This window comes from Arachis hypogaea, chromosome 9 (assembly GCF_003086295.3).
Source record: "Arachis hypogaea cultivar Tifrunner chromosome 9, arahy.Tifrunner.gnm2.J5K5, whole genome shotgun sequence".
NCBI classification, from domain to species: domain Eukaryota; kingdom Viridiplantae; phylum Streptophyta; class Magnoliopsida; order Fabales; family Fabaceae; genus Arachis; species Arachis hypogaea.
Window position 1 is genome coordinate 513,743 of NC_092044.1, and position 13,563 is coordinate 527,305.

The 13,563-nt window shown below is 29.5% G+C and overlaps 3 protein-coding genes across 6 annotated transcripts; 2 read left to right on the plus strand and 1 right to left on the minus strand.

The window, feature by feature from the left end:
* The first annotated feature begins 1,985 nt into the window (after positions 1–1,985).
* Positions 1,986–4,224, plus strand: LOC112709722 (chaperone protein dnaJ 8, chloroplastic). Its single transcript, XM_025761625.2, has 3 exons — positions 1,986–2,629; positions 2,880–2,948; positions 3,784–4,224. Exons 1-3 carry the CDS (start codon positions 2,414–2,416, stop codon positions 3,970–3,972), a joined length of 474 nt encoding a protein of 157 aa, XP_025617410.1. The 5' UTR covers positions 1,986–2,413; the 3' UTR covers positions 3,973–4,224.
* Positions 4,225–7,611: 3,387 nt separating this feature from the next.
* LOC112709724 (magnesium transporter MRS2-1) lies at positions 7,612–10,790 on the plus strand. 4 transcript variants are annotated; one of them, XM_025761626.3, is made up of 6 exons: positions 7,612–7,917; positions 8,448–9,076; positions 9,374–9,502; positions 9,609–9,935; positions 10,013–10,060; positions 10,328–10,790. In XM_025761626.3, exons 2-6 carry the CDS (start codon positions 8,474–8,476, stop codon positions 10,556–10,558), a joined length of 1,338 nt encoding a protein of 445 aa, XP_025617411.1. In that variant the 5' UTR covers positions 7,612–7,917; positions 8,448–8,473; the 3' UTR covers positions 10,559–10,790. The 4 variants fall into 4 exon arrangements, with proteins under 4 accessions (XP_025617411.1, XP_025617414.1, XP_025617412.1 ...); XM_025761629.3 differs by having other exon boundaries at positions 9,609–9,902; XM_025761627.3 differs by having other exon boundaries at positions 7,741–7,862.
* Positions 10,791–11,551: 761 nt separating this feature from the next.
* On the minus strand, positions 11,552–13,051 carry LOC112709725 (uncharacterized). The gene is made up of 2 exons (XM_025761631.2): positions 12,796–13,051; positions 11,552–11,898 (listed from the first exon to the last, which is right to left on the minus strand). The coding sequence occupies exons 1-2, from the start codon at positions 12,944–12,946 to the stop codon at positions 11,807–11,809; spliced, it is 243 nt and encodes an 80-aa protein (XP_025617416.1). The 5' UTR covers positions 12,947–13,051; the 3' UTR covers positions 11,552–11,806.
* Positions 13,052–13,563: the final 512 nt, after the last annotated feature.

Below are 13,563 nucleotides of genomic sequence, written 5' to 3' on the forward strand. Positions count from 1 at the left end.
CTTAATAATTGGGGTATAGTGTTAATTTATAATCAAACGAATACCATTTGTTACGTTACATTTTGTTTTGCAAATGGTTATATGTTAAGCATTTAGTACGCAGTAAGTGTTTATGTTCTTATCGTATAGAATTACATTTAAAGAAATTGCAAATTAACTGATAAGCCTGTGCCGAATAAAACGGAAGAGATAAGCAGTGAAGGGAGATATATATAGATGCTATGACGGTTGCATGGTTGCCACGTGTCCAATCTGAAGGAACCCCTTATCCACTAGTGTTTCTGTTCTTATCGTATCGCATTGGATCTTCTTAGTTCTGAACGCGCATTAACTTACAACTGCTTCTCTCTCTATTGTCGCGTTAATATTCAACACGTGTAAAGTGCTACTGCCACCTCCCTCTTTTTGCAATCATCTCAATTCTGAAACCTTTCATTTCTCGCAAAATTTTTAGCTTGTAAACTCTCTTTTGGCTTTTTTTTTTAATTTATTTTTAACCTTTATCTAAGACCATGCCTTTAGTGATGTTGATGATAATAAAATAATAATGGCCTTGTGATTTGTAAAGAAATTAAGATTCTAATTTTCACAAAACCATAAATCCACCGCAAATGAAAATTTGAATGTACAATGATATTGAAATGGCGATTTGATATGGACTTATAAAAAATATCTATTTAACGAAACATGAGAGTGGCTAGTCTTCACAAAATAGTTGCAATTTTCACTAAAATATTAAATATCGTTGACGTTATAAAATGTGTTTCACTCATTCGAAGTAGTCATGATCATAAATAAAATGTTTATTTTATCTGAAAAAAGATAATTTAAATCATCATATTTGTCTCATATATGGATGTGTGTGTATCTGTTTTTTTTATTTTCAGCTCCTTCATTTTTTTGGTTATTTTATTTTCATTGACGTTTAATTAGATTTCTCTTCAAGAATAATGACATAGCCTGATATGACCAAATTGCCAACTACTATAACTTTGTTGCACCAAAAAGAGAAATTGAGAGAAGTAAAAGGGATAATGAATAGTGAATTAATGGCAATAGAGGTGGAAGGGATATCCAATATTATATGCTTCATTCAGTGAATAATAAACAAATAATCCAAAACAACAGTCTTCCAATTCAGACCAAGTAAATAAAAGATAAAAGGTAATCCAAGAATCTCTCACCTTTTTTCATCATCTTTTGTTCTTTTCTTTTTCCTTTTTCATGTGCTGTTTTTCTCTCTCTCCTATCCCATTTTTCTCGTTTCTAAATTTTTTACCTAGTCCTAATTCTAAAGTTTTTTCACCTTATAAATTATAAAAATTTAGTTAATCATCTTTTTCCCGTTTTATAATAACTTAAAACCATAATTATTTTTAGGGGTCGAACCGGACATAAATTTATCATCGAGCCAAAATTTACAACAATCAAATAGAAAATAAAAAAAATCAGTTTTTTTGAATTAAATCGATTGGTTCGGTTCGGTTTTAAGTTAATTTGACAAAAATTGAACCAAAAAAGTGATTTAATAATGCATTAAAATAGAAATTTTAGACTTAATAAATGTGTTTGTTTTATGTTTAGTTGTTAAAATGAATTAAAATTTTGTTAAATTTAAATATAATACAATGTCATTTTAATTTATTGATTATTTTAAACATCATTTTACTGAAATTAATTTTCTGTTAGTTAAAATTTAAAAATTAAAAAATTGACCGAATCAAATCGTTTTTAGTTCGATTAAATTATTGCACAAACAATAAATTAATTGGTTGATATTCTATAAAAAAATGAACGGATCGATTTAATTAATTTTTAGTCCAAAATTGAACCAAATCAAATCGATAACACCTCCTAATTTCTAAAGTAAATTTTGACAGTTAACTCTCAATTTCAGAAGAAAAAATAAAAATAAAATAGGCAGAGTCATAACACAAGAGATAAGTGCCTATAATTTCTGTCCTCTCCACAAAATACGAAGTTACACGTCACTCCACAATAAGACTCAATGGATAAGAACCGTGCTTGCATTCCCAATTCCACCTCAGATTCCTTTTCTTTCTTCATCATTATTTATTATTTATTATTTATTTTATTTCACACTATACTATATAAACAAATCCATTCCCTTCCATTTTTCTATTCTTACTTAATAGTGTTTCAAAGCATCCATTTGATCAATTCCACAATTATTGAGCCTTAAATAATTCAACAAGAGTGAAGCTACTATTTCAACTCTACTTGCCCTTTAATTTGCCCCTTTGATCAAAATATAAAATTATAAAAAAAGGAACTTTAGACCAAAGTTGTGTTATTTATACCCAAAGTTTTTGTGGGTCGTCATAGTTTTCTGTTGGGGTGTTTCATATTTGTGGTTTTTGGACATCTGTTGAGGTTTCTTTTAAGAGTTTCAATGGCTGCTGCTTCAGTTGCTGGGGTTGTTGGTGGAAAAGGGTTATCATCTTCTTCATGGATGAAACAATTCAAAGGAAGCAAAGGAAAGAAGATGAACAAGTTTAGGATTTCATGTTCTTCTTCTTCTGTAGCAGATCCTTATAAGACCTTAAGGATTCAACCTGATGCATCTGAATCTGAAGTTAGAAAGGCTTTCAGACAACTTGCTTTGAAGGTTAGTTTGCTTCTCTTTCTTCCTTCCTTCAATTCTTATCTTTTTTGTTCTTTTCATTTTTCATCAATTTTTTAACTATATGAGAGAAATATTTTGTGTATTTTTGTTATGATGCAAATTAAGTCATTACATGTCATCTGATGTTAATTTCTCATGTGATTATTTGATTAAGTTCAAGTGAGACATTTTTCCCCTTTTTTTAAATTAAAATATTGATTAGTTGATAATCTGTTTTTTGTTTTTCTTGCAGTATCATCCAGATGTATGCAGAGGGAACAATTGTGGGGTGCAGTTTCATCAAATCAATGAGGCTTATGATGTATGTAACAATCATATGCAAACAAAATTTCCTCCTAAATTTTGATTACATAAAAATAATGCATCATTGAATATTGAAAATTGAATTGTTATTAATTGAGGCATAAACAAATGCTGCTTGTGGTTTTGGGACAATCAATGGGTCATATTTGTTATTTCTATAAAGTGAGAAATATTTGGTGGACCAACAATAATGCAAGAGAATAAGAATGGGGTCTCTTTGATTTCATCATATCTCTCTTTTTACTTTAAAAAAAATTCAGATTCTTTATGCAAAAAAGAGTGAATATGAGTGAATATCCCATCTGACTCCTGAAAATTACTTCGAAATGGTTTCGAGATTTTTGATAAAAAAAATATTCAATCTATCTTTGATTTTTTTTTTGGGAACAGATTAGTTTGTGTCAAAAAAAAAATAGCATTAACTTGTTTTTATACAGAGCTAATTATTTTCATAAAAATAAATTTTTTTTGGCAAAAAATTTGTTTTTTGAGATAATTGTTACGTGCTGTTTAGAATTTTTTTTAAAAGAAAAATCTTAATTAATTATTTTATATAAAAATTTTGGGGTGGTTTGTATAATACTTGCATAATTGACCTCATTTTAGTTTAATATTATAATTATGAAATAATGCAACTATAAAGAATTGTAAATGTTGGTGTGTATGTTAGCAAAGGGCAGTGGTTGCAATGATATGATCATCCCAACTACTAACACATATCCTTCAAAAAAAATTAAAAAATAAAATAAAACAACAAAAGCAACATTATGGGGTCCATAATTTGTTTTCTTAATTTGGATATCATTATTAATATTTGGGTGTTTTGAATGCAGATTGTGATGGCTAATTTGAGAGGAGAATCAAATGAGACAGAAGTGTACAATGTTTATTATGAAGATAAGGGCATTGATGAGCCTCTTAGGGGAATGAACGATCCAGATTGGGACATGTGGGAGGAATGGATGGGTTGGGAAGGTGCAGGAATCCGTGATTACTCTTCTCACATTAATCCTTACATTTAAAAATAATAAAAATTTATGTAAATTATTATTAATTTTAATTCTAGTCTTTGAATTTATCATCAATTGCTATGTTAATGATATGTGATTAATAAGTAATAGCTAAAGTGCGCCGTAGAGCCACTTCAACTTGTACCTACCAACAATTGTTGGTGTTCAATGTACATAGTCCAATTTCAATGTCTCTTCAAAATTAATTAAATTTGAGAAGAGAATTATTGTTTTTTTTTAATATATGTTTATGTTCTTATCTAACTCTTGACATTGGTTAAGGAACAAACATGAAACATTAGATTATATACAATTTGATTAAAGTCTTGTGCATTATTAATGGAGACAAAAGTATGTGATTAATCAATAGAGAAAATCTAAAGGCTGATATTATTGAAGACACGTGTCATATATTCAAATTCCAAATTTTGTCATGTTTTCTTCAAGCGATTTTACTTGGTCTCATTTGGCATCTAAGAAATTGGAGCTTGGAATTGTAGACTTCTATCTCAGATTCAATTTTTAATGTTTATAGTAGTTTACTTTTTGTATTGCATCTTTTGGATACATTTCACTAAACACATAAATAAGCTCTCTCAAGTAATACTTGTTTCTGGTGGAGTGGGAAATATTTTGAAGTTAGCAAATACAATGCAATCCATCCATCCATCAGAATAATATTGAACTATTTCCTTCTTTGGTAAATTATTTGAATTAATACTAATCAATTTTGTATTTGACAACTTTTTGCTATTTAGTCTTTATCACATTTTATCAACTCATAAGATCATTTCAATTTTGGGGTTCATAGATGATCAAAATTGATCAAAGCCAAGGTTCAAAATGGACTGCTCATTAGTATTGGATGAAATCTAACGAGTTCAGTCAAAAATTGGAGAAGAGCCTTTAAAAGATACACGAGTTATCCTATTTGACCTACTCAGGGTAAAAATACAGGAATGGATCCTCTCATTTTTTTTAATTGAGAGAGTAAAATATAATTTTTATTATTAATTTTATAAGTGAGACAAAAAATAAATATAAAAAAAATAATAAAAAATTTAAAATTACACTTTATACTCTCAATTTTTTTAACAATTAAAAAGATCCATTCTTTAGAAATATCATAGTCTGTGCCTGAAATTTCACCCGACTTGAAAACAAGAAAAAGAGTTCATGTCTTACTACTTGGATTATTATTCTAAATGGATTAACTAGCTTAGTGTTTGTTTGGGCCTCAATAAAATATTTTTGGTAAATTTTTAATAATAAAAATAAAAATATTAAAAAAAACATTTTTTAAATTTTTTTAATTTTTATATAATAAATAAAAAAATATTTTTATTTTATTTTATTCAAACATAATTGATAAATAAAAAAAAATGTCTTTATATACGATATCCAAATATAAATTTATTTTTATTTTTATAAAAAATCTTTTAAAAAATTATCATTTAAAAAAAATCTTTTTAAAAATAGTGCCCAAATAAATTAAGATGTGGACTAATTTTCCATGCAATAAAAAAAAATCACTCATTAACTTTAGGTAAGAGCTCAGTAAGTGATGACCCTCTATTTATAAATACTTTCAACATTTTAAGTATTTTTCAATCTATTATATACTTATTCTACTGAAAATTCTTGCTAATTTAGGTATTGAAATCTTTTGCAAGTATTTTCACCTGCTGTTTGGAAACCGATGTGAAGCTACCTTTAACGTTTTTACCACCATTTTCGTCCTCTTTACTCGAAACTCATCTACTCCTTAGAAAAAATCAATATAATTTTGTTTGTCATTTTCTCTTTCCATCCTCAATTATTATTTGTTCTCTTCTAAAATTGTTCATGTTCAGGTGGCTTAACTCCTACCATTCACGGATTTTAGTTTATTTTTCTTTTTCCTCTTCTCAATTTTTGTATCATTTCGAAAAGAAAGATGGAAAAGGTGGGTAAATGTAACAAAAAGCAACGAAGCTAATTCACTAACTAAAATAATGTATAAGTTTCACTTTTGCTTGAAAGCAAAGCAAAAAATAATGTATAGAATGTACTATCATATACTACAATTTATTTCATTTGATATAATCTATTTGATGTGATAAATTTCTCAAGACAGTAAAGAATAAAAGATATGATGTCTAAGAACACTTAACCTCAAAGAAATATCTCTTGAGAGGTACGAAAAGGAATAAGCTAAATATTGAAATGGTACGGTGCATTTGGTGAAGGAATGAAGGGTTTAAAAGATACCATCACGAGTTAATATTGTATCAGTTTTGACATATATAATTTAGGAAAATGTTCAAGTGTATTTTTAATTGTTGATCTTAATTATAAAAAATATATATAATATATATAATTAAGATTAACGATTATAAATCACTGAAATATCGGTGTATCGGTATATTTAAAAATTCTTCTATAATTTAATGACCATGTTATGTATACATTAAAATCAGCCACAAAAATACATATTAAATACATATTGAAAATAAATTTAACCACACATATGTTTATATACAAATATATTGATGACTAATTTTTATATACGAATAACATTTTTGATAATTTAAACTAGCAACATGGCATATTTATTTAAAAATTTTGATAATAGTAATTAAATTTTAATGCCAATTTATAATTTTTTGAATGTAAAAATAATATATAGAATATATAATTAATTGACGAATATATATAGATAATTAAAACCTGACACTAAATACTAATATAAAATAACATTAAGACTGTTTACAAAAAAAAAAACTTAATGAAAAATCAATGTAGTTTTAAGAAAAACGAGAAATTGTGACAATTTTATCAAATCTAAAATGATATTACTATAATTTGCACCTTATGATTCTACCAAGAGAAATTTTTTTACATTATCAAGATTCAGGTTGAAATTCGGTCAATGTCTAAAGTATTTTGTTTGGTTCACATTCATCATTTTTATTCAATGATATTTTTTTATCGAATTTGAATAATAATTTGGTTCTAAGTCATATTATAAAATTAAAATACATAATTTATAATAAAAATTAATAATAAAATAATATGAGTTTAAGAAGATATTTTGTCATTTTAAAACTAAAAGTAATATAAATTTAAAATAGTATTTTTATCATTCAAAAATTAAAGAGCAGAACAATAATCGTGTCATACTAAAGACTGGAAGAATTATATTATGCTAATCTTCGAGATCAAAAAAAGAAAAAAATTATTTTTAATACAATTACATCTATTTAAGAAACAAAAAATATAAATTTTTTGAAGAGTGCAAGTAATTATGAGAAGTTTTCTAAACTTAAGTTATCTATAAGTCTATAATTAAGTTAATTGAATTTAGTTCAAAAATTTAAAAATGATTTGAAGATTAGATTTCTTATCTTTTGTTTAAATTTCAAATAGGACAGTTTATATTTAAATTTGATTAGAATTTATCGAAAAACTTTATTTAATTTTGATTTATTTAATAATATCTTTAAAGTTTTAAAATTTAAATTAAATCTAATCTAATTTATTAAGATAAAATCTAATTTAAATTAATTAAAAAGTTACAAAGAGTTTAATGTTTAAATGAGACATGCATACTAATTTTATAAGATGAAAACTTAGATAAAGTTAATTTTACGTAAAATTGATATTTGAGAGCTGATAGATAAAAATTTAGTCAAATCATTTGACGGCTCTCAAGTATCAATTTTACGTAAAGTCGACTGCACCTAAGTTTCCATCGTTATAAGAGGGCTACTTTTGTCATTCCACCGAATCGAATCCAACTAACAACGTAGTTAGAAGTGGCTATGTTATCATGTGTTAAATTAGGATTCTGTTACTGTTTTCCGATCTCTCTCTCTCTCTCTCTCTGTGGCATGAGATTCTGTATCGAGTTTCAGATTCAGGTTGAGTTCTTCACCCAGCGTCCTGTTCAATTATAACTTGTAACAGAGATTACAGGTTAGTTAGTTAGTTAATGGTTAGTTATGCCTATCAAAATTTTAACTTGTTCTTTTCCCACCACTTTTCTCACTTTTCAACCTTCAATTATGTCACCATAACCCCACTAGTTTCTTTTTGCGACATAAACCCCACTATAAATTATTCATCAGGTGCATGTCTCTGTCTTTGTCTTTATTTATTTGCATATTTAATGAATTCACCATGCTCACCAATACATCATTAATTTTCTGCCAAAATTCTGGTTTTGGAAGCAAACATATCTATATTGAATTATTAATAATTAGGGTACATTAAACTGATTAGTCAAATTGAAACTGATTCTTTGAAAGTTCTTTTTTGTCTCATTGTTTATGCCTTGATAATGTGATATTATGATCATTAGAAGGCTACTAAATTGGATTTGGTGATAGGTTGGTGATTATTCTATTAATTGATTCATGCATCAGTGTTGATAAAGAGGAATGTTCATTGTATGTTTGATAATGTTACCAACATTGATTAAGTTGTCTGATGTTGTTACCTTTCAGCAATTAGCAATTAGCAAACTTTGATAATGGCAGACCTGAAAGATCCACTTCTCCCTCCAAAACTGGCAACGACCATCAATGTAAGAGAGGCTGTGAATCGGCCTATGGGTGCCGGACGGCAGCTGTATCAAGGAGTGGATGTTCTTGAGCTGAAGAAGAGAGGGCAGAGTCTTCGGTCGTGGATACGAGTTGACATGTCAGGAGACTCGCAGATAATTGAGGTAGACAAGTTTACTATGATGAGGCGTTGTGATCTTCCAGCGCGCGATCTTCGCCTATTGGATCCACTTTTTGTCTATCCATCAACAATCCTTGGAAGGGAAAAAGCTATTGTTATCAACTTAGAACAGATAAGGTGTATTATTACGGCCGAGGAGGTTTTTCTCCTGCATTCCTTGGACAGTTATTCATGGAACTATGTGATGGAGCTACAACGACGATTAGCATCGACCAGTGTTGGCGAGCCAGGAGATGCGTGGCAGTCAGACAATTTTGAGGTGAACCGGAGCAGAGGAAGTAGAAATTTTGATAATGACTTTAGGAATAACTCGTCCCCGGATTATTTGCCATTCGAGTTCAGGGCACTGGAAGTTGCATTAGAGTCAGCATGCACATTTCTTGACTCTCAGGTTTGTACATTAAAGAGATAAGTGAAATTGAAGTGAATTGAAATTCATGGTTGTGAATAATCAGAATAATTTACAGCTTGATTCTTAGGATGACTATGCATATGGCTTGAATTATTTTATCTGGTTCTGCACTTAGAAAATAGTTTGAAAGCATAAAAGTTGTGTTAGTTTATCCCTAAGCAGGATCCTTAATCAAAACGGTTGCATATTGTATTTCCTTTCCTCAAATTCTTACTCATTTGATTTTGGAAGATTAGTTAGTAACACTCTCTAATTTGTTGTGGCCATTTCCAAAAGGTGTCTGAGTTAGAAATTGAGGCTTATCCGTTGTTAGATGAACTAACATCTAAAATCAGTACTCTGAATTTGGAGCGTGCTCGTCGGCTGAAAAGCAGACTCGTTGCCCTGACTCGTAGGGTTCAGAAGGTAGTATTCATGTATATATTTTTTCCTTCTTACCTGCAATTGATGAAGTTCATAGTTTTTCTCACTTTTTTTAACCTTTCCTTTTATTGAATGAGTATGAATTCAGGTTAGAGATGAAATAGAGCAGCTTATGGATGATGATGGTGATATGGCTGAGATGTATCTTACTGAGAAGAAAAGGCGAATGGAGTCATCATTCTATGGAGATCAGTCTTTGTTTAAATCAATTGATGGCGTATCCATATCTGCTCCGGTTTCTCCTGTTTCGTCGCCTCAGGATTATCGGAAACTTGAAAAGAGCATGAGCAGTGCTAGGAGCCGACATGAGAGCACGAGAAGTTCTGATAGTGCTACAGAAAGCATAGAAGAGCTTGAGATGTTACTAGAAGCATACTTTGTAGTAATTGATAGCACTCTAAACAAGTTGACATCAGTAAACACAGTCTTATCTTTGTAAAACTTCTCTCTGTCTGGCCACAGCAATTCATTGATCATTGTTTCTTGTTTCAGTTGAAAGAGTACATCGACGACACAGAAGATTTCATCAACATTCAACTGGTTTGTTTTCTGTCACTCCGTCTTCGTGTTTAGTCCGACGAAAAGTCCATGCTCATTATTGGATGCATCATAGCATTGTCCATGTTTTTTTAGTCTTTACTCTTTTGCATTACTAATCATCTGACATGTTCTAGTTCTATATGTCAAAGAACAAAATGGTTGTGCACATTGGCCTCATTTGTCAATGTCATTGATGATTATTTGGTTTCGCAAACTTTGTGAATTTCGAAACACTGACTGAAACCCTTTTTTTTTTCCCTCCGGCAGGATAACGTTCGGAATCAGCTCATCCAATTCGAGCTGTTGCTCACAACAGCAACATTTGTAGTTGCCATCTTTAGTGTTGTAGCAGGAGTATTTGGGATGAATTTTGATATCTCATTATTTAGGGTTCCTAAAGCATTTCAGTGGGTTCTTATAATCACAGGAATTTGTGGAGTCCTCATATTTAGTGCATTTGTGTGCTTCTTCAAGTACAGAAGACTCATGCCCCTTTAGAATAGAGATATTTTAGCTTTAGTTATCACACCATCAAGATGGATAGGTAGTATTTTGGTACACACAATTGTGAATTTCAACTGAAAAGTTAGACAATGTTAAAAGCAATTCTTTCAATTCATTTATGCATCATCAATTGTAAGTGGTTCTTTTCTTTATTATTTATGATTTAGACAAAATTGTATACTAAAACAAAGTAGTTAAATTTACATAGTGTTATTGGTTGCATCTATCCTTTTATCTTGTTTCTAATACACTCTAAAAGTATGCAAGTATTTGTGTTCTTATTCAAGTTTAAGAGTTATACATGTTTGAAATGAAGGGTTTTTGTGACCCTAATGTGTGTTACTATTTGTTTCATGCTCTAGATCAATACAATTCATTCACCATCATATAAGTTGCAAAACTCATTTCATCTAAATTTTACACCACATTCAATGATGAAAACAAGTATGTTAAACCACTATGACACGAAAATGAAGATAAACTTCTTTTCAACAATTATGTTAAACCACATTCAATGTTTTTGCCATCCTTATTTATAATAACTAGTAGTGATTTTCTTGGTAACATCTCTAAAATAACAACCACCATCGAAAAAGAAAACAAACTTCTTGAGAGATGTGTCTTTTTTTCTACATCAAGATATCAATCAGGCCGAAAACTAAATGACTAATCCTTCGAATACAGCAAAGACACAAAGTGGGCGATAAACAAGCTTGATTCCCATTCTCCAGGAAGAATCAAACCCAGGAGAGATGGTTAAGGAATAAAGACCCTCATCTATCTATGCCAACTTGCGTTGATAGAGCTTTGTCTTTAATCAAGTGTTAATTTCACAAGAACTAAAAAATTAAGAAGGCCTTTTTAGTTCGTTTCAATTACATCTTTAAACGCTAAATGAGTATTACCTCCTCTTAATCAATCATCAATCAAAATTAGGTTAGTGCTCACTAGTGCGTTCTTTAATTGATCATTAGAGATTAACAAACGTTGCAACACATAAATCTCTTAAACTCAATATAACCAATGAAAATTTCCTACACCAAGTTATAGCACATCATTATTTTAATAACATGATAAATTTAAGTTCGGTACAATGGAAAGAGGACATGGGGGGAAAAATGGACCTCCATTGCACAGGAAAATCTAAAAGACACTAAAAGGGCATTCAACAAACATTTCTAACTCCTTTATAATTTTGGTGTAACTTGAAAGTTATTCTCTTGAACATAATGCTGTAAAACATCACTTGGTAGCAGCAGAACTAGCTGAGAGTCTTTGGCTCCTTGCTTTATCAGCTCTTTCCAAGTAATCTTGATGAGATTGATGTGTGGTTCCTACAGGGAAAGAGAAGCTCAAAGGATTAAGTAATTAAATCGCGGCCTACGTAAATATAATCCGTTTTCAAGGTCTAATCGTGATCAAAAGAAACGATCGAGTGATCGTATAATAGTAAGTCTAAATCAGATTCTAGATGTCAAAGAATAAATGCATTTTGGCTTCAACAATTTTTAAGTCATGCAATGGAATGAATATGAACAAACTATTTCTTATAAGTAGGAAATGGCATGTGTAAAAGTTTGCAACTAAAGTTTAACATAGGGATAGTTTCGATTTCAGAAATACTAATACAACAAATATGTGAAATTCAAACAAGTTTAACCCTATGAAAATTATAGCCTTCTACTTCCAATGCCATAGCTTAACTCAAAGTTAAGAGCTTAGATGCAAGTTCTAATAAGCAAAAGGAAAATATCAAATGAAACTCTATTGACAGATAGATTTACTTCCCTTTTCGTTTTAGAATGAAAAATCATTCATAGACTTAGGCTCTCACCAGCAACCTCCAAAACCCATGATCCAAATGGGACAATTGCTATCTCTCACTATTTATTGCAAATAAACCCTAAAACAGGATTGTAACTCTCTAATTGATTTATCCTTCAGCTCAACAATAACTAACTAGGTCAATAACTACTCGGACAAATTTCATTACCCTAAAACTACTTCTAAGTTTCTAACCTAATTTTAACAAAATTAAAGTCACAACGAATCAAATTTGCAAAAATAGAACCAAGCACACACTAAATAGCTCCTCAAAATTATCTTTTCCCTAAATCACACAAACAAACAAATAATCAAATAAACACACTTATAAAAGATTTGAGCTTTACAACCCAACAATGGTTTGAAGGATCTGAATTACGTATAAAATAAGAATAAAGGGAAGTCACCTCTGTTTCTAAGGAACCAAGGAACGGAGAAGACGGCAGTGATGAGAACTATGCCAACGAAAACATGTTTTGGAGAACCGCTATATAGATAGTGATCCAATTTTGCCCTAAATCCACCACTTCCTACCTTCGCTTTTGTTTCGCTCTTCATTTTCTTATTCTTCTTCTCACTTCAGAGCCTTGAATAAAAGGAAGAGGGTGATTCTTCAATATTTCAGCTTAGAGTTGAATTTTCATTTTCATCAACACTTTGGTGAATTCATTTTCGTTTTAATGTGTTAATAAAAAATATTAAAAAACAAAAAAAGTATTATAAATTTTTTTGTTTAATTGCACAAAATGTTACTACTGCTTGAGTGAGTAAAATATTGACTAATTAGATTAGTGGTTAGGTTATTAGTTTTCGATTAAGAGATTATCAGATTTTGTGATTTTTAGTTATTAATTAGTCATTATTTGTATTTTTAATGGTATGAGATTATATTTAATTATGTGAAATTATTTAATTTTTTTTGTTAATTAAATGCTGATCAGATTTTAATAAAAATGCTGGTCTTCTAGATTTTTCATTAGTTTTCTTAAGCAAGTATCGAGAATTTAAATTTCGCTTTGTGTATGCAGTAATTCATTAATCAGTGATAAACTTTTAAATAAATTTTAATACTACAATAAATTAATTCTTAATCTATTAGAACAAAAAATACCATAAAAAACTAAAAAAATTAGCTCCCACCTTGAAGAATATCTTCAACAGATTTATATTAACAA

Coding starts and splice junctions, on each gene's coding strand:
- LOC112709724 (XM_025761626.3), top strand. CDS start 8,474: ATGGCAGACCTGAAAGATCCACTTCTCCCTCCAAAACTGGCAACGACC. Junction 9,077..9,373: donor GCACATTTCTTGACTCTCAG/GTTTGTACATTA, acceptor CATTTCCAAAAG/GTGTCTGAGTTAGAAATTGA. Junction 9,503..9,608: donor TGACTCGTAGGGTTCAGAAG/GTAGTATTCATG, acceptor GTATGAATTCAG/GTTAGAGATGAAATAGAGCA.
- LOC112709725 (XM_025761631.2), bottom strand. CDS start 12,946: ATGAAGAGCGAAACAAAAGCGAAGGTAGGAAGTGGTGGATTTAGGGCA. Junction 11,899..12,795: donor TTGGTTCCTTAGAAACAGAG/GTGACTTCCCTT, acceptor CTTTCCCTGTAG/GAACCACACATCAATCTCAT.
- LOC112709722 (XM_025761625.2), top strand. CDS start 2,414: ATGGCTGCTGCTTCAGTTGCTGGGGTTGTTGGTGGAAAAGGGTTATCA. Junction 2,630..2,879: donor TCAGACAACTTGCTTTGAAG/GTTAGTTTGCTT, acceptor TTTTTCTTGCAG/TATCATCCAGATGTATGCAG. Junction 2,949..3,783: donor AAATCAATGAGGCTTATGAT/GTATGTAACAAT, acceptor TTTTGAATGCAG/ATTGTGATGGCTAATTTGAG.